The sequence below is a fragment of the Diabrotica virgifera genome, chromosome 7 (genome assembly GCF_917563875.1).
Source record: "Diabrotica virgifera virgifera chromosome 7, PGI_DIABVI_V3a".
Lineage (NCBI taxonomy): Eukaryota > Metazoa > Arthropoda > Insecta > Coleoptera > Chrysomelidae > Diabrotica > Diabrotica virgifera.
In genome coordinates, this window is record NC_065449.1 from 10,773,772 (window position 1) to 10,792,860 (window position 19,089).

Here is a 19,089-nt window from a genome sequence, read left to right on the forward strand (position 1 = left end):
TTGTCTTAGGGTCACCTCCTGTTTTCATATGATATTTTTTGACTTGTTTTGTAGTAAATTAAACTATCTATGAACTACAAAACAAGTCAAAACTTACATATGAACACAGGAGGTGACCTTAAAACATGTTTTTCCATCTCTCATGAAAAAACAGATAGGAGGTATTGTCACATCAGCAAGGATGTACAGTGATAAGTGCCCTAATAACCGGCAAAATATGGGCAACATATTTAGTTGTGAGATAAAAAGAAATGAAACTAGTCGAGCTGGGAAATTTAGCGAAATTAACCTTTAAATTTACGTTATATTGATCCCACCTTTACACATATCGGAGGAGTATGTCAACTAAAACTGTCACTGTGACAGTGGTAGTTTCCAAACTCGTCTGATACGTCTGAAGGTGGTACACAATCAATACAATCTAAATGTATAAGTTAATATCGCTATTTCCCAGCTCAACTAGTTTCATGTCTTTTTATCTCACTACTTAATACATCTTTTGTGCTATTTTGCCGGTTATTAGAGCGCTCATCACTGTATTTCTGGTATATCCAGGGAATGTCTACAAAATATATTTTGAATGTCCAGAGAACATTCATGGAATGTTCCAATAAGACATTCAGGTAATGTTTAAAATGCTGACACAGGATTTTCCTGGGATGTTCAGGGAACATGTTTTCGGGGATATTCCAGGAATTTTTCAATGTCTGTGTACCTTCTATGGACCTATATGGAATATTTTGGTGTTATTACCGCCGCACTCCACTTGCGATTTGTAATCAGGAAGATTGAACACATTGTTTCAAATACAAGTCAATCCATTTGTGACTAAATAATCATGGATTGACTTCTATTTGAAAGAATGTGTTCAATCTTCACAACTACAAATCGCAAGTGGAGTCCGGCGCTTAGGGCTACTTCCTCTTCGGTATTATGTATTATACTACAGAAATCAGGAACTTTCCTTCTAAATATATGTATGCATCTTGGCCATCAAACATATTCTTCCAAACATTTTTTTAAGGGGTTACATAGGTCTTGTGGGTAAAAAAAGTGACTTTTTAAAAAAATTATATCTCGAAAACTAAAATTTATTTTTATTTATAATTGGAACATGTAAAAGTATAGTACTTAAGGTAGTCTCAAAAAAAGTTTCAGCCAAAAATATTCATTTTTGTAGAGTTTAAGTTTTTTTGCGTTGGCAGCATAACTATAGTCTCATCTGAAATCAAAAAGTTTCTTGTAGTTTATACCTCTGGCTAGAATATGAACGAAGGAATTAAAAAAAATGAAATTTGAAGATTTTACATAAGTTTAAACACATTTTTGACCCCAACTTTTCTCATTTTTAAAGTAGTTTTTTTTATAAAACAAAAATGACCTCATCTAATAAAAAATCCTTTGTTCATTCACTAGCCAGAGGTATAAACTACAAGAAACTTTGATTTCAGATGAGACTGGACTTGTTATGCTGCTCACTGCAAAAAAGGGCTGTTGTCGAAAAATTGCAGTCAACTCTACAAAAATGAATATTTTTGGCTGAAATTTTTTTGAGAGTACTATACTTTTACATGTTTCAATTATAAATAAAAATAATTTTTAGTTTCCGAGATATAATTTTTTTAAAAAGTCACTTTTTTTACCTGCAAGACAACAACTTAACAATTTGTTGATTTCAAATTGTAACAATTGTTTTGCAAAGTATGCTGCCCTCTTGTATTTTCTGTGTTATCTTCATCATACAATTACTTCATCTAAAAACTTTCTGCGATATATTCGCAACAACAAAAAAAAATAAAACAAAAGTTTAACCACCTTCACACCACAGAATCAAGCAATCAAGTTACACAAATTTTCAAACACCTCACCTGACACAGCGTCTCAAGTACGATTGCGCGAATTGGTAAATATAACTCCACACGACCACGCAACTCGAAACACAAGTACGCAAACACGGTTGCGTGAAACGTGGCTCGCAATCGTGAAATTTACAAGACTTGCTCGACCTGTAGATTCTTGTCTCTAACACCCGCAAGTTAGGTTTGGACCGAACAGAAGGGTTAGGTCTCTCTCCTTTCTGACCGCTGCGCGCAATTGCAATCTGCCCTAAAGGCAACGTCTATAAGTGCGAAAACTAGCTGCAAAAATTCCATTTTAAGCGGTTTTAGATGAAGTGAGAGATGGAATTTCAGGCACAGACAAGTTTCAAAGTTAGTAGTAGGTAGTATTAGTTACATTGCTTTGTACAGTTGTAATATTTTCTGAATAATAAACAGGTCCCTTTCGCGATTCAAGTTTATATAGGCAACACAAATTACACGCCGCTAATCCTCGGGTCAGGATCTAGACTCGAGTAGCTGACATGACATTTTAAAATTATTTTAATCATTTTTGACATTCATGAGGGGCGAGGGAATTTCAAAATAATGGATGTTAATTTGTTTTGTAAAAACGTTTTTAATTATTACTGTGCTTGATTTTGATTTACACCAAAAATATGTAGTTTACTTATAACATGTATACAATATTGTTAAAAATAATTGCTAGAAATCATTTCCGATTAATTAATATCTTTATTGTTTAAATAAACATTTATAAACAGTTCAGAAGATAATTATTTATATAATATCCTATAAGAATCATACGTGGGTGTCATAAAATTGTATTCGCAAATTTTTACCTTCTACTAATTTATAATCTCATTTACTACATTAGTTCAAAGCGAGAAAGTGAAAAATAATCCTGAAGCCGTTGGCAAAGGAAACATAAATTAATTATGATCTGTTGGGAACGTAAACAGGCAAATAGATTCAATGTGCGCGCGCTTAGCGCGACCTGTATCATTTCGTCACATATATTAACCTTTTGTTATATTGCTTTGAAGTTAATTATGTCTATCAGAAAATAATTAATCCGATGTTAAATATCTAAATTTATCTACTGGCCAGTGCGATTTTAGCAGTGCAGTGAATTAAAAACGTTAAAAGTGAGTAATTGACGGATGTCGATCGAAAGTTATGGAATGTTTTTGGGAGAGATCGAGAACAGAAATATCTACCGTTGGTTGCCGCCGGATGAGTGGCTTGTCATTAGACAAACGAAGTCCCAGTTAAATACTGACACATTCTGAATAGTTTTACGCATTATTTACTGTGTTAATACTTTCTTCACCTTGTTTTAAGCCGTGAAAAATCGTTTTACAAGTGTTTAGTGATGTTAAACAGCGATTTAAAACGGAAAACAGATAATGTTGACGATTTTACTCGCCCAAGATGGCTGCCGTCGGAATTCATTCTACTTTTGTGCTGCGTATGAACGTGTTATAATTTCGATGCGGACAATTCGAAACTATTTCTAAGATATTTTATAATCTGTGCAAGCAATTGATCACCGTTTAAATGGGTTTGGTGGTAGATAATAGGTAGACAAGTGTCGATTTTACTGCGTTTTAATTTTGGAGGACACAGATTTGGGTGCCGCCGGATAACGAACTTTTAATTTTAGAAGTGTGCCCAACGGTCTGGTGAGTATAAAAGCCATTAAGGTGCTCTATTAATTACAGACAAACCTGACAAAAACACCAATATATAATCCCCTTAACGAAAATTGAGTAAAACAGACAAATTTGGTCATATTCAGGACTTCCCAATTCCAATAAACAAATTTGATTGTCTAATATTTGTTTATGGCCTAGATCGAAAAGGTGTTAATACATTCCGTGTTCAGTAAAAAGCGATAACGTTTGTTTTGTTTAAAATATGGTTTTTATTCCTAAAAAGCTTTGTTTATTATTCATAAATTTATACCGCCAAAACATCACTATTATTTACAGTCTACTTCTTGTAATATTCCTAGAAAATAGCGTTAAAAATCAATAATGTTGTACCCACAGCTTTTAATGACGAATTTATGTAAATTTATTATTATAAACAACATTAAAATCCATTCATAACCTACAATTTTATTGTGTTATAATTTTTCTGTTTTTTTTCAACAGAAATTTTCTTGTTTTGTCGACATTTCTTCTCATTTTTGTCAGGAATAGAATATTTATATATTAAAAGAATAAAAATAACAATATATTTTTAGCCTCTTGCCCATCTGCTCTATTTAGATACTCATAATATTTTTCTAGGCTATATTTTTAAAAATTTGAGAGGCCCAGGTCAAAATATGTATGTAGAGAAATGTAGAACAGGAGTTAGACAAGGTTGTGCCTCACCACCCATCTTATTCAAAGCAATTGTATAGGCTGACACAATTGAATTATAAATCAATTTTTTGTAATTTTAAGAAATGTATAGCTGAATTTTGACTTTTTCCTCTCTTTATTTTACCCTTTTTGTAACGCCTAATTTTTAAGATTTGTTTTGTCTTTTTAATTCTCAATTTATTGTCTGCATTTACCATCTTTTTATGCCAATATTTATTGTGCCTTTCTAATTTTTACTCTTTCTGTATTTTACCCGTATTAATATTTCAATCAACGGTTTTACTCTTGATGATTTCTTTGCATTCTGTTTTTTATTGTCATTTATTTTAAGTTTTTATTTTCCTGTTCAATTTTGTTCTATTTTATCATATTCTTAGTTCATTTGAGGACTGTATTTTAAAAGTACTTTTTCTATTTTTTTGATTTCCACCATATTTTTTTCTTGTAAACAGAAAATAAACATTTTTTAAATAAATCAATAGAAAATATTAATTTTAAAATAATACAGTATATAGATGAATTAATTACTTTATAAAATAAAGAAAATAATAAGATCAAAGTTTACAACATTTAAGTAGTACTGAAGAATCCTGATCTTTAAATGGTTTATAGGTAATGTCATAATATTCTAATAATATAATAATATACCCAAAATAAGTAATAATTTAGTAAGGTAATAATTTACTCAAAATCAAGACTTTTTAATACTAAATAAATATTTAAATATTTCATCACGAAAAATGAGAAATTGCCACAAGGCTAAAAAATGCATCCATATGATCCAACTAAGAGTTGGTTGTTAACCTCTCACCTGATCACAACAACCTTGTGCAATTTCTGAGCAAGGATGACATACATCCACATGTGATATTTATAATCATAAGACATCGACTTAATGTCGATTACTATATAGCTCATAATGTAGCAATAATGTTATTTAGAGGTTTTTACACCTATTTAAGTGGCTAGTTTCAATTACTTGTACACTGGACGTTTACACTGATGATGGTCAGTTTGACCGAAAACGTTTTGTACTTCCACTCCCTTGTGGATATATTTTAAGAATTTTAATAAATTCATATACCTACATACAACAGAAGTGTTTACTTCATTCTACGTTGTTTTAACGAAGGTATACAGCCAACTACAGGGTTTACCCTTTTAAAGTTTCAATAAAAAGTTATTAGCCAAGGTCGGTTCATATTTGATTCATCCTCCTATTAAAAATACCTACCGAACTTATTAAGTTAGGAATGACCTAAAAGAAACGTTAAATAAAATAATCCTGGAAGGAAGTTTATTAGAGTATTTCACAGTAAAAAAGGGATTACGACAAGGAGATCCTCTGTCCACAACTTTATTTAACCTTATCCCAGAAGCTACCCTACAATCCAACAAGGTGGTGTAGAGACACACTGTATAATAATACTACAGGAGATAACAAGTTATCTCATTTGCAGTTTGCAGACAGTATACCATTAATTGTGAGATCAAAATCAGAACTAATACGATTTATATAGTGGAAGCAATATTGAAAAAGTTTGAACTGTGCGCAATTAAAAATAAATCAAAATAATTTGAAATAAGAGCAAATAAAATGCAGCCCGAAGATAATCTAAAAATAAGTAGCAGAAGTAGAGAATATTGTTTTTAAAAAAGTGGATCAATTAGAATACCCAGGAATGGCAACGAAAGCACTGGATGTGCTTTTTATCTTATTTCCAGGGCCATAAAAAATTATTAGAATTCCACATCTTCTGTATTTTTAGTTTTGGAGCCTTAGGTGTTTACGATTCTTTAATAGGTATGTCTCAAACAAACAGATAATACATCAGTATCTGACTCACTCTCTGTTTTATTGGTTATTCAGTCCCATAAGTCTTTAGATATTAACTCATTTTTCTAGTAGTTCTGCCTGTTGCCAACTAGATACTTTTCACGGTAAATCGGTTTAGTTTTTTAGTTATTCTTACTGTGTAGACAGTTTTCTTCCACCATGCGGTGAAATATACACAATATTTTTATTGCATCAGATAGAAAATAGATATTGTATTAGATATTATCATCTCCATGATCTTAAAGTTTATTTGTTACTATATTTAATATAATTGTAAGAAAGTACTTTTAATTAAAATACTAAAATACTTCAAATTTTCTAAAGCATCTTATAAATCTCTTAATGTATTAAATTTTTTGACAAATAAAATAGTTAATCAGTGACTCAGTACACATTTGCATGATGAGGGAGCTTTTGTTTATACATTCTTATAAAATTAACATTGCAGTTTGATTGTTTCATATTAATTTTCAATTCGACAGATCAGTCAGGCATGTGTGACCCGGAGGAGGTCTCCCAGCAAGTCTGGTTGCAATGGATCCTCGAAGCAATCAGGAAGATTAGGTCACAGAAGCAGAGACCTAGTGTGGAGAGGATCTGCCACGCCATCAGACAACACCACAACTACCATGAGGACGTGATTGGAGAGCACCTAGAACAGGCTGTAAAGGAGGGTAATACTCTGAAGGTCTTCAATAAGGGGCAGAGTTCCTACAAGGATCCAGGTAGGTTAATTTGCCTTGTATTTACTTTGGTATTAAAAATATATCGATTTTAGGTGGTATTCAGAGCAAGAACCTGAAGATTGAACCAACCTCTGATCTAACCAAACTGGTAGCCAAAGCTGTAAGGGAATTAGGAGAAAGGGATGGATCCTCGTTGAAATCAATAGAAAAACATATAAGGCAGTCTCATATCATTGAAGAAACTACAGAAAACGATTTGAAAAATGCAATCAAAGTGGCAATCAAAAGGGCTGTCGGTAGGAACATTGTCATTCAAGATGGGAAGAATTTCAAGTATAGTTATAATCATACAGCGGGGGCAAAAAGGAAGTCGGATGCAGGTAGGAGATCATCGGGACAAGAAGATGCTTTAGCTCCAAAGGTAAGATTCATACATATCTCTAACTATTCATGAACCATGATTTTGTGCACAAGTAACATTCAGCTGGATTAACTATGTAATGTAGATCCTTCTTGTAAAGGATGCTGTATTAATATATTTCAAACTATTGTAGCCTGAAGAGATACATTTGTCGTCTATATTCAGTATTTCTTTTTATTTTCCAGACCCCAACACCTTTACCCATATGTTCGGAATGTTTAGGCACAGAAGCGAAAAACAGGAAAGGAGTTTTCGAAAAACTTAGTGCTTGTTCCGAATGTGGCGCCATGGTGCACATTTCCTGTACCTCCGGTGAACCAGAACTAACTGCCCTGTTGGCCAAAGGGGGAAAATGGTTCTGTGAGGATTGTAAAGTTTGTGATGGATGTGGTAAGTGAGATAATTAATATATATTTAAGATAATAATTTCGCTGTGAAACGAAACCATGAGACATCTTATATTTCAATTCGCTCAGAGAGTGCTATAAACAACCTTGCCGGTTTCAAGCTCGTTAGCTTTCAGAGCAAAATCAAATGATATGGATGCCTTGACGACATCTGCATAAAACAATTGAAAGTTTTATTTTAATAAAATTAAAAATAATATTAAAAATAAAACTTATATTGAGACTAATTTTCTGGTAACGCCTCTGTGGTTCCTACAATTTACAAACCAAAGGAATGCTGGAAACAAAGAAGGCCAGGAGAGATCTATAAATTTCATCTCACTTCCTGCCTATTCAGCTTAGCAAAATTCCAATGAAAAGTTGGTCCCGCATTCTCAGTTAGGAGTAAAACTAATAGTCCAGGGCGCATCTGTTTTGAGATGGACGTTGAGAGGTGACTCATATTTTTTTTGCAGAAATTGCTTGGAATTAACTCATATAATAATAATTGAGTTATCCTCCCACTCAAAAAGGTCCGGAACATTGTTTAAATAATCAAATGTCAAAAAATTAAGGAAAAATTCGATTTTTTTATTGGTTTTTTGATTATAACTTTAAAAGTATTCATTTCCGAGAAAAGTTGCAGTAACATTAAAGTTGCGTAATTAAATTTTCTACAATATAAGATTGATTACAAATTTTAAAAATGATCCATCTTGTTGCAAAATAGCAATAATTGCGAAAAAACCATAAAAAACAAGTATTCGCATTTTACGTTTTTCAACCATTTATGTTACACTAAGGGCCGGTTGTTCGAACGCTAATCAACAATGATCATTATCAAATATTTAATTACTGTCACCAAAACTGTCAATGTCAACTTTGTTGGGGTTGCTGAAAACATAATTAATTACAATTATGAGATTTATTATTAATTATGTTAATAATGATTGTTATATTAATTGATTATAGACTCCACAGACTTTTTAACAACCCAAACAAAGTTGACATTGACAGTAATTAATTATTTGATAATAATCATCAACCGGCCCTATAATGTTTTACCCAGAAAAACTTTATAACATAATAAAACAATACTGTAAATTTCATTAAGATCGGTTCAACAGATTTTGCAAAATAAATTTTGCAATCCAGCTTTCGCAAAAAAAATTCATTTTTTCAAAATGTTGCAGGACTGAAAATAAAGCAGAAAGCAAGTTGAATTTTTTTTTACATATAGAAGAATACTGTACCTTTCATTTGCAATTTACAAAATTAAAATCGGTTTACCACCACGGCGTCAGGAATTTTTTTAAATAAACATTAATTTTTGGTGCTACGCGCAGGACAGCGGATACGTTTGCTCTGATTGGGAATTTCAATGACCTTTGATAATGATTGATAAATTTTAATTTTCAGTAAATTTCGATATAAATAAATAAATTTGTTTATTGCAAAATAAAAACACATACTCTGTCCTTTGAAATAACACTTTTTTTAGCAAAAACTTTCTTTGTTCTCATATTTTAACTTAGAGAAATAAAACAATAATCAAATTAGTTTGATTTTTGTGGAATTAAAATATCAAAATACAACAAAATATAGAGTAAGAAAATAATATATTAAAAAATATTGGAAGAAATTTTGGTGGAAATCAACTTGTGTGAATCGAACACCGCTGTCTTGCGCGTAGCACCAAAAATTAATGTTTATTTAAAAAAATTCCTGACGCCGTGATAGTTAATCGATTTTAATTTTGGAAAATAATGATTGTTATATTAATTGATTATAGACTCCACAGACTTTTTAACAACCCAAACAGAGTTGACATTGACAGTAATTAATTATTTGATAATAATCATTGTTGATTACTATCAAATACTTAATTACTGTCGCAACTGTCAATGTCAACTTTGGTTGGGTTGTCGAAAACATAATTATTGATGACAATTATGAAATTAGTTAATCAATTATGTTAATAATTGTTATGTTAATTGACTAACTAATCTCATAATTATAATTAACTATGTTTTCAGTAACCCAACCAAAATTGACATTGACAGTTGTGGCAGTAATTAAATATTTGATAGTGATCAATGTTGATTAGCGTTTGAACAACCGGCTCTTAGAATCTTAATGTTTTACCCAGAAAAACTTTATAACATAATAAAACAATACTGTAAATTTCATTAAGATCGGTTCAACAGATTTTGCAATCCAGCTTTCGCAAAAAAAATTCATTTTTTCAAAATGTTGCAGGACTGAAAATAAAGCAGAAAGCAAAGTTGAATTTTTTTTACATATAGAAGAATACTGTACCTTTCATTTGCAATTTACAAAATTAAAATCGGTTTACCACCACGGCGTCAGGAATTTTTTTAAATAAACATTAATTTTTGGTACTACGCGCAGGACAGCGGATACGTTTGCTCTGATTGGGCATTTCAATGACCTTTGATAATGATTGATAAATTTTAATTTTCAGTAAATTTCGATATAAATAAATAAATTTGTTTATTGCAAAATAAAAACACATACTCTGTCCTTTGAAATAACACTTTTTTAGCAAAAACTTTCTTTGTTCTCATATATTTTAACTTAGAGAAAAAAACAATAATCAAATTAGTTTGGTTTTTGTGGAATTAAAATATTAAAATACAACAAAATATAGAGTAAGAAAATAATATATTAAAAAATATTGGAAGAAATTTTGGTGGAAATCTACTTGTGTGAATCGAACACCGCTGTCTTGCGCGTAGCACCAAAAATTAATGTTTATTTAAAAAAATTCCTGACGCCGTGATAGTTAATCGATTTTAATTTTGGAAAATGTACAGTATTCTTCTATATATAAAAAAATTTTCAACTTGCTTTATTTTCAGTCCTGCAACATTTTGAAAAAATGAATTTTTTTTTCGAAAGCTGGATTGCAAAATTTTTTTTTGTAAAATCTGTTAAACAGATCTTAATGAAATTTACAGTATTGTTTTATTTTATAAAGCTTTTCTGGGTAAAATATGAAGGTCCTAAGTGTAGCATAAATGGTCTAAAAACGTAAAATGCGAATACTTGTTTTTTTATGGTTTTTCGCAATTATTGCTATTTTGCAACAATGGTGACAATTTTTAAAATTTGTACCTAATCGTATACTCTAGGAAATTTAATTACGCAACTTTTATATTAGTACAACTTTTCTTGGAAGTGAATACTTTTAAAGTTATAATCAAAAAACGAAGAACAAAATCGAATTTTTCCTTAATTTTTTGACATTTTGATTATTTAAACAATGTTCCGGACCTCTTTGAGTGGGAGGATAACTCAATTATTATTGTATGAGTTAATTCCAAGGAATTTCTGCAAAAAAATATGAGTCACCTCTCAACGGCCATCTCAAAACAGATGCGCCCTGGACTAAAAAGGAAATAATAAGTTCTTGTAAAACGAAACCAAGAGACATCTTATATTTCAATTCCTTCACAGAGTGCCATAATTGAAATTGACACTTACTCCTGTTTTGTTCTTTTATCGTTTTTCCTTAGTGAATGTTTTGTTCCTTGTCTGGTTCAAGTAGTAATCTCTGTTATCATTTTCAGGCAACACCGGTGTGTCCATGTGCCTTTTATGTTGCTGCAGCTGTGAAAGGAACTACCATATGGGTTGTTTGGATCCGCCAGCTGAAAAGAAACCAAAGTGCCCCTGGAGGTGCAAACATTGTCTCGGCCACCACGACAATGTAATTCCTAAAAAAGCCGGCAGTGGCGCGCGAAAAAAATTGGACAAGGTCAGAGAAAAAATCAAGGAGAAAAACCAAAAGTAAGTGGTTTTATTACAGGGATTTTATGAAAAGGGTACTCTCCGCAAAATACCCTCACTTCTAGAATTGAATTTTTTCATTTTTTTTTCGCCAAAAGTAATTTTTTTCGTTATTTATTTTTCGGTAAGTAGCAGTCCATTTACAAATTTCAAAAAAAATCATACGCATAGTTGAGGCTTTTACAAAACAATTCTATTTTTTATGGACCCGTGCGTAGGTTTAATGTAGGGGAGTGTACAGTGCCGGGAAAAAAATCATTACATTGCCAAATAAATCACCAAATTTGAAGACAATTTGCATGCGTTCTGTCTGCGCTTGGAGAAGAGGGTAGGGGAGGGCAAGCGTACTTGCGACGGCAATTATCTGTAGTTTATGGACCGCTTGGCTTATTTAGGGTATTCTGCGCGTTTGCACTGTAAACAGTTGCCTTTTTGTCGGTAGTCAGTGTTAGACTTCTTCTCATTTACCGCGTAAAGTTTGAGATCGTCAAATTCTAAATTGAACTGACAAATATGGCTGAAAAGCGACTTACAAAAGAGGAGAAGGTTCGTGCTTTAACATTACTGGAGAAATTTGACTCTGTAATTACCGTAGCACGTGATATTGGTGCTTCAAGAGGGGCTTTTTATCAACTGAAACGTTCAGCTGCAACGTTTCAGTTGATAAATAGCCCTTCTTGAAGCACCAATATCACGTGCTACGGTAATTACAGAGTCTCCTCTCTCCATTGTGTTAAAGCACGTACCTTCTCCTCTTTTGTGAGTCTCTTTCGACCAATATTTGTCAGTTCAACGTTCAGCTGCAACGTTTCAGTTGATAAATAGCCCTTCTTGAAGCACCAATATCACGTGCTACGGTAATTACAGAGTCTTCTCTCTCCATTATGTTAAAGCACGTACCTTCTCCTCTTTTGTGAGTCTCTTTCGACCAATATTTGTCAGTTCAATTTAGAATTTGACGATCTCAAACTTTACGCGGTAAATGAGAAGAAGTTTAACACTGACTACCCACACAAAGCCAACTGTTTACAGTACAAACGCGCAGAATACCCTAAATAAGCCAAGCGGTCCGTAAACTACAGATAATTGCCGTCGCAAGTACGCTATCCCCTTCCCCTACCCTCCCCTCCAAGCGCAGACAGAACGCATGCAAATTGTCTTCAAATTTGGTGATTTATTTGGCAATGTAAAGATTTTTTTTTGCCGGCACTGTAGGTATTACAATTGGCCATTCCAGGTCACGTGACTTGACAGCGTCGCTGAGCGGCAAATATTGTGTTTTTAGTGCCATTTTTGCTATTTTCTTGTTTTATTATAAAAATTCTGTGGTTTTAACTACAAAAATGTCAAATATTGGATATTATAACAACTTCACATGGGATGCAAAAACCCGGCATAATCAGAAAATCAGTATTCTTGACTCACAATTCCCGTCGTTCTGTTGACAGTGTATTTAAAATGACTCGATCTTGAAATGCGGCCGGTATTCTAAAAAAAACTCACTTTATCTCTTTTACCTTTACTGGAACACTTTACAACTGAACAAAACACTGGCATTTTAATCATATTTTTAAATTAAACAATGGTTTTTTGCATGATTTTCTGCACTAAACGTACTTTGTTTACAAGATATCGCCCCTCAACCGCTGTCAAATGACGTCACTCTGGAATGGTGTGTGGCCTATGGTATTACATAACCTAAAAATACATTTATTTTTTTGACAAAAGCGTGAAACTTTTTTTTGGAGATGGCTGCAGGTTTATTCTTTTTATTTTGTGTATTTTATCAAGAAATATATTTATGATTTTTTTCAGATTTTTCCGTAATGTGCGGTACATTTAGAAACCGGAAATACTGATTTTTAGAGGTTTTTTGGGTTTCCCCATTTTATTGACTTCAAAATAGATCAAATCAAGGTTTTTGTATAGGTTATTATATAATTTGAAGTAACTGAGTCCTTCAGGGCATTCAAAAATTGCGCGAAACGCATTTAACCTCCCAAAAACAATCTTTTTTTCACTGTTTTTAAGAGTTTTTGCGGGGTTAATAATCATCCAACCAACTTACAGTTGAGGAATCTAATGCCTCTAGGTTAGTTACTAAGGTCAGGGTGGTTGAAACAGTACAAGGAATGATTGCTCAAAAATTTAAACTGTTACCTAACCAGCTTCATAATAATTCTTTGTTGCGTAATGCACATCCAAATTGCTTGTTCCCTGTATTCAGGCCTGAAAATATTTTATATTTTTTTTGAATATGAATTGACGATCCATCGATTTAGGTTGTATCGATGTCAAAAATTTGATCAATCCCGCAAAAACCCACAAAACCGCGAAAAACATGATTTTTTGTTTTCGAAAAAAAAAAAAAATACACACGAAAAATGACGATTTTGGGGTTTTGGAAAGGGGAGAGGGGGTGAGGGACTAAAATTGCGCTGAGTCTTAATTTTTAATCACTTAAATACATCACATAAAAAAGTAAAAAATATGAATGAATTTTAGGGGTGAGGGCATTTCTACCCTTTGTCTTAGTGTATGCACTGACTTCTGTGGGGGCATATGTATATCATATAATTTAAATTTTTATTCATGTTATTTTGTGTCTAGTATTCATCCTTTGTTAATACTTTAAGGTCAAAAGAACCGACTCAATCAACACCCAGTGGCACTCCCACCACAGCCAATGACAGTACCACCAAATCTTCAACTCGCAAAAGCAGAGTACCACCTCTAGACGAAAGCGACAAAAGCGACTTCGAGAATCATTCGGTCTCTAACCAGGTGAAGGTAAAACAGGAACCGCAAGAGAACGAACAGCTCGAATCGTCCCAAAAAATGTCCAAAGAGAAACAAAAGTTTTTTCGGAGCTCTGCGTTTAATTCCGAAAAGAAGAAGGAGGCAAAAGGAAAAAGAGCGGACAAGAAGGTTAAGGTGGAAAAAGAAGAAAGTAACAATAACGAGAAGGCTAAGGCGAAAACGCCGGAAACGGGCAGAAGCAAAAGAAATACCAAAGTTAATAACGAAAAAAGCAACAAAACGGCGGTAGTCGTCGAGAGCAAATCAGGTGAGTGATTTTTTTTTATACCGGATGTCTCAATAAGAAGTTCCTGAGATAGGATTTTCTGGGGATTCTATTCTCATGCATGCAGACCACGTGCCCTGCTCACCGTAATCTTTGCAGTTTAGTGTATTGTGCTAGAGTTGGTTCGCTATATTGTTCGTATATTTCTTTATTATATCTAATAGTTGGCTAGTATAGTAATAACATCTATAGTTGAATACTAGGAAATTTTGAAAATCATGTTTTTTTTTGGGATTGCACTTCAAAAATGAATAGATTTTTTAGTCATTCCCTGAGCTCCCACCAACCAGCAGCCTTTGATGGTTAACTTTGTCATAGGCGACAGTTAGGTCTATGAACGCTAATTCTGTTATTTATTTCCAAACCATGTTGGGCGACATTATGGATTTGACTGCAGCAGCACTTTCTGGTCTGAATCCTGCTTGTTCTGGAATAATTTTAGTTTCTAGAGATTCAGCGATCCCGTTCAGAATCATTTCTTCTAACGCCTTGAAAAGGTGACATAAAAGAGAGACAGCTCTAAAACTCTTTGTATCCACCGAATATATCCCTGGTTTTAAGAGGGATGTCTCCACCACTCTAGCTTTGCTTCAGATTTTGGGGATTTGTAATGGATCTAAAGGAGGAATATGAACAGTGGGACTTGGAAATTAATGTGGAAAAAACTAAATACCTACCCATAGGAGCTGAGTTATCCAATATCGAAGTCCAGATTAATGAAGAAATCACATCTTGTAGTGATTACATGTAATCTTCAATAGAACGGGAAAAGACGAGGAAATAAAGAAAAGAGTAACACAAGCTAGAAGAACAATTGGCTGCCTAAATGGAATACTTTGGAACTTCGAAATAGGAATACAGCGAAGATACAATATCTATGAAACCCTAATTAACAGCAGCCTACTTTACGGAGCAGAAACTTGGAGAATAACCGAGAACAACAGAAAGAAATTAGAAGCTGTAGAAATGGATGTGTTTAGAAGATCGTAAGGTATATTCCGCAGGGAAAGGGTTTGAAATGAGGAAATAAGACGACGAATTGGAATAGATGGTTACTTAACAACAGACATTGAGAGGAAACAGTTGATTTGGTATGGTCATGTTCAGAGAATTGAAGACACAAGATTGCCCAAAAAATTATGCAGTGAGTACCACCAAACCGCAAAAAACAAGGAAGACCCAAAAAGACATGGAAGGAAGGGGTAACCAAAGCAATGAGTACAAGGGATGATAGAAAGACGTGGAAGTTAGGCATCGGACAACGTCGAAAGACGTTCTAAAACCGATATATGTATGTATGTAATGCATCATTTGCACTAGCTACTCTATGGTTTTTGGTGAAAAGGTGATTATTTGTTCTGTTCGTACTGCTGGTCTAGGCCAGCCGCTTTATTATATCCTCCAGACAAAGGAAGTACCTAGAACATCCCTTTCTTCGTAGATATTTCGTTGTAATCTCATCTTCTTCTTCCTTGATGTCGTCTTGCCCTTTGTCAGGAAATGATGGGCTATATGAACACTCAGATGTTGAAAGGATTGATTCGACAATCAGCAATATTCTGTAACTTTTAACAAATCGAATAGAAATGACCATGTCGAATCGTAAGAACACGAAATCGGAATGTTGGATATCTATCACGTCGTTTTCATGTTTGGATTGGCATTCTGTAACTCACATCGTAATCAGTGTAAATCGAAAACGCCAACTTCTATTTGACGTGCTCAGGTAAGTGCGGCTCGAAGAATTCATCGACAAATTCAGAAAAAAAGAAGAAATCTTTAATAATATTTCAAGCTTGTTGTCAAGTAGTTTTGATTAAGTTTGAAAAATTAAACACAAGAATAAAAAATGGCAAGCGGAACACCAAAGAAAAAACATCTGCTGAGCAGTTACTTACTTAGTAGATTTTCTTGGGCTTTGTAGCTCTGCTTCTATTGATCATTCAAGAATGATACCCATATCTATTTGGAAATCCATTGTACACGATCAAAATTAAATATACAATAATTATCTAAATAAATACCACTACAGATTAAAAAATTAAGCAGCTACAAAAATTAATCAGTCGCTAATTATTTAACAAATAAATAAACGTCAAAATTATGATACCAATGCGCAAGCGTCAAGACAAAGGGCTTAGCCGGGTAAGATGATGAAAACTGCCCCCAACTCGATTCGAATTCCATATAGGTCACCGTTTAGCATATATAGTGAAACTCACTTTTTGAAATTTTTAGCCCCCTAGGTGGTCATGTGACCCACCTAGAGCCTAATTAGGTTTTTATGTTTTTATTTTTAATCTCAGCCGCATCGAGAACTAGCGAAAAACTTCAAATAAAAGAGTTGTAAGTTTTAAAAAGTTCTGCCCGAAATTTTTTTAAATTTTTGGCGGGAAATTTAAGAATTTAAACGATTTTAAAATTTTAAATGAGTATAAAAAAATAACTAAGACATTCGTTTTCACGAAAAAAATATATACGTGTATTTTTGCATAATGTTTCACCCTGAATTTTTTGAAATGTTTAAAATTGGTGAAACGCACATTTAAAAATAAAAAACCGCATTTTTTCGGTTTTTTTTCGTTTTTTGATATAATTTTATACATGTTTTTGAAAAAAGGTAACACCGGCACTAGAATAGTTAAAAAACTGAAAAATAATTGGGGTTTGATTAATAAAAATTTTTTGTAACGCCATCCATTTTCAAGATACAGGGCGTTGAAGAAAACAAAATTTTACACATTTTTTACGAAAACTATCTTCTCATTTTTTCATACGACGCGCCGTTTTGCTGCAAAAAATAAAATATCTTAACGCTTCCAAAGTATTCGAATTAGTTTTTATACTGGATGTACGAGTTTATGTAGATGTAGAAACTACTAGAAGTTCGAATACTTTGTAAGGGTTAAGATGTTTTATTTTTTGAATAAAAATGGCGCGTCGTATGAAAAAATAGGAAGATAGATTTTTTGTCACAAATTGAACGAGGAATTCAAAAACGATTGTTAATTTGAAATATGCCAGTGGCGTACTATCTTTTTTCTTTGATAAGTTCAGACCATTACCCCTGTACGCGCCAGTGATAAATATAAAATTCTTAATTGTATGTCAAAAAATGCACAGTAACTACCTCTTAAAACTCGCCAAACTTTATTACAATGGTGCCAGTAGTTTCGGCAAAATCGTAAAAAATGTGTAAAATTTTGTTTCTTTCAACGCCCTGTATCTTGAAAATGGATGGCATTACAAAAAGTTTTTATTAAGCAAACCCCGATTATTTTTAAATTTTTTACCTATTCTAGTGACCTTTTTTGAAAAATATGTATAAAATTGTATCAAAAAACGAAAAAAAAAACCAAAAAAATGCGGTTTTTTATTTTTAAAGGTGCGTTTCATCAACTTTAAAGATTTGAAAAAATTCAGGGTGAAATGTTATGCAAAAATACACGTTATATATATTTTTAGTGAAAATGAATGTCTTAGTTATTTTTTTATACTCATTTAAAATTTTAAAATCGTTCTAATATTTAAATTTCCCGCCAAAAATAAAAAAAAAAATTTCGGACAAAACTTTTTAAAGCTTACAACTTTTTTTATTTAAAGTTTTCTGCTAGTTCTCGATGCGGCTGAGATAAAAAATAAAAACATAAAAACCCTAATTAGGCTCTAAGGTGGGTCACATGACCACCTAGGGGGCTAAAAATTTCAGACAGTGAGTTTCACTGTATATGCTAAACGGTGACCTATATGGAATTCGAATCGAGTTGGGGGCAGTTTTCATCATCTTACCCGGCTAGGCCCTTTCGATGTCGAAATGTGATCTCGACAGAGCTTGTCTAGTCGAAATGAATTTCTACTCAACGCTCCGACAGTAGAGGTCGAGATGAGTTACAGAATACCAATTCCTTCAAATACCCTACTTACTGACCTCTATTCGATCTGTAGTTACAGAATAGGGCTGATTATTCGTTGCCAGGGGACGCCCGATTGTTTTAACAATTGATCACAATCTACGTGGAGGCTCCTTTCGTGCCCTCCACGTAACTGGTAAATATTTTATCGTTCACGATGTTACAGTAAAAAATAACAATATAAAACTAACCCCGAACTTCATAAAACTTTTTATCACTTGAAAACTGTTTTATTTGTTCTGCAGCACCAAAGGGTAGTCCAAAGTCGAAAGATAAACAAACGGAAGAAAAAGAAAAAGAAGAAACTGAAGGCGAAGAATCGGAGGAGAGTTCCTCGGAGGACAGCTCCAGTTGTGATTCTTGTTCCGAATCAAATTCCGACTCGTCTGTCGACAATTCGGACTCTAAAACTAGTATGCGGAACATCAAGATTCCCCAAATATTTAATATGAAGCAAGAGAAGTCGAATACGTTCGGTGGCATGGCGGAAGACGAAGATAAACCATGGGGATTTGCGGGTAAGATACACAAGACAGATTTTATAATTTTTTTTTACTAAAATTATTGCTTTATTAATCAGCTTCGAATATGCTGACTTTCGTTGTTTTTGTCTTGGTTTTTGTTTTGTTCCTTCACTTATTATTTTTCTTTCTTCAGTCTTTTCTGTATTTCTATACCAGTTTTTTCCTCACTCCTTTTACAATATGAGATAAAGGATTAATATAAGGTTAAAAGCC

At 33.1% G+C, this 19,089-nt stretch overlaps 1 protein-coding gene across 4 annotated transcripts in view; it reads left to right on the plus strand.

The window, feature by feature from the left end:
- The first annotated feature begins 2,841 nt into the window (after positions 1-2,841).
- Positions 2,842-19,089, plus strand: part of LOC114327377 (histone acetyltransferase KAT6A) — a 59,114-nt gene continuing 42,866 nt past the window's right edge. For 2 of the 4 annotated variants that reach the window (XM_028275974.2, XM_028275973.2), the window contains exons 1-7: positions 2,842-3,523; positions 6,533-6,775; positions 6,829-7,157; positions 7,343-7,547; positions 11,137-11,356; positions 13,993-14,423; positions 18,598-18,870. In XM_028275974.2, the coding sequence (XP_028131775.2) occupies positions 6,544-6,775; positions 6,829-7,157; positions 7,343-7,547; positions 11,137-11,356; positions 13,993-14,423; positions 18,598-18,870 (1,690 nt within the window). In that variant the 5' untranslated portion in view covers positions 2,842-3,523; positions 6,533-6,543. The remainder of the gene's footprint in view (positions 3,524-6,532; positions 6,776-6,828; positions 7,158-7,342; positions 7,548-11,136; positions 11,357-13,992; positions 14,424-18,597; positions 18,871-19,089) is intronic. The other 2 variants (XM_028275972.2, XM_028275975.2) reach the window with 1 other exon arrangement.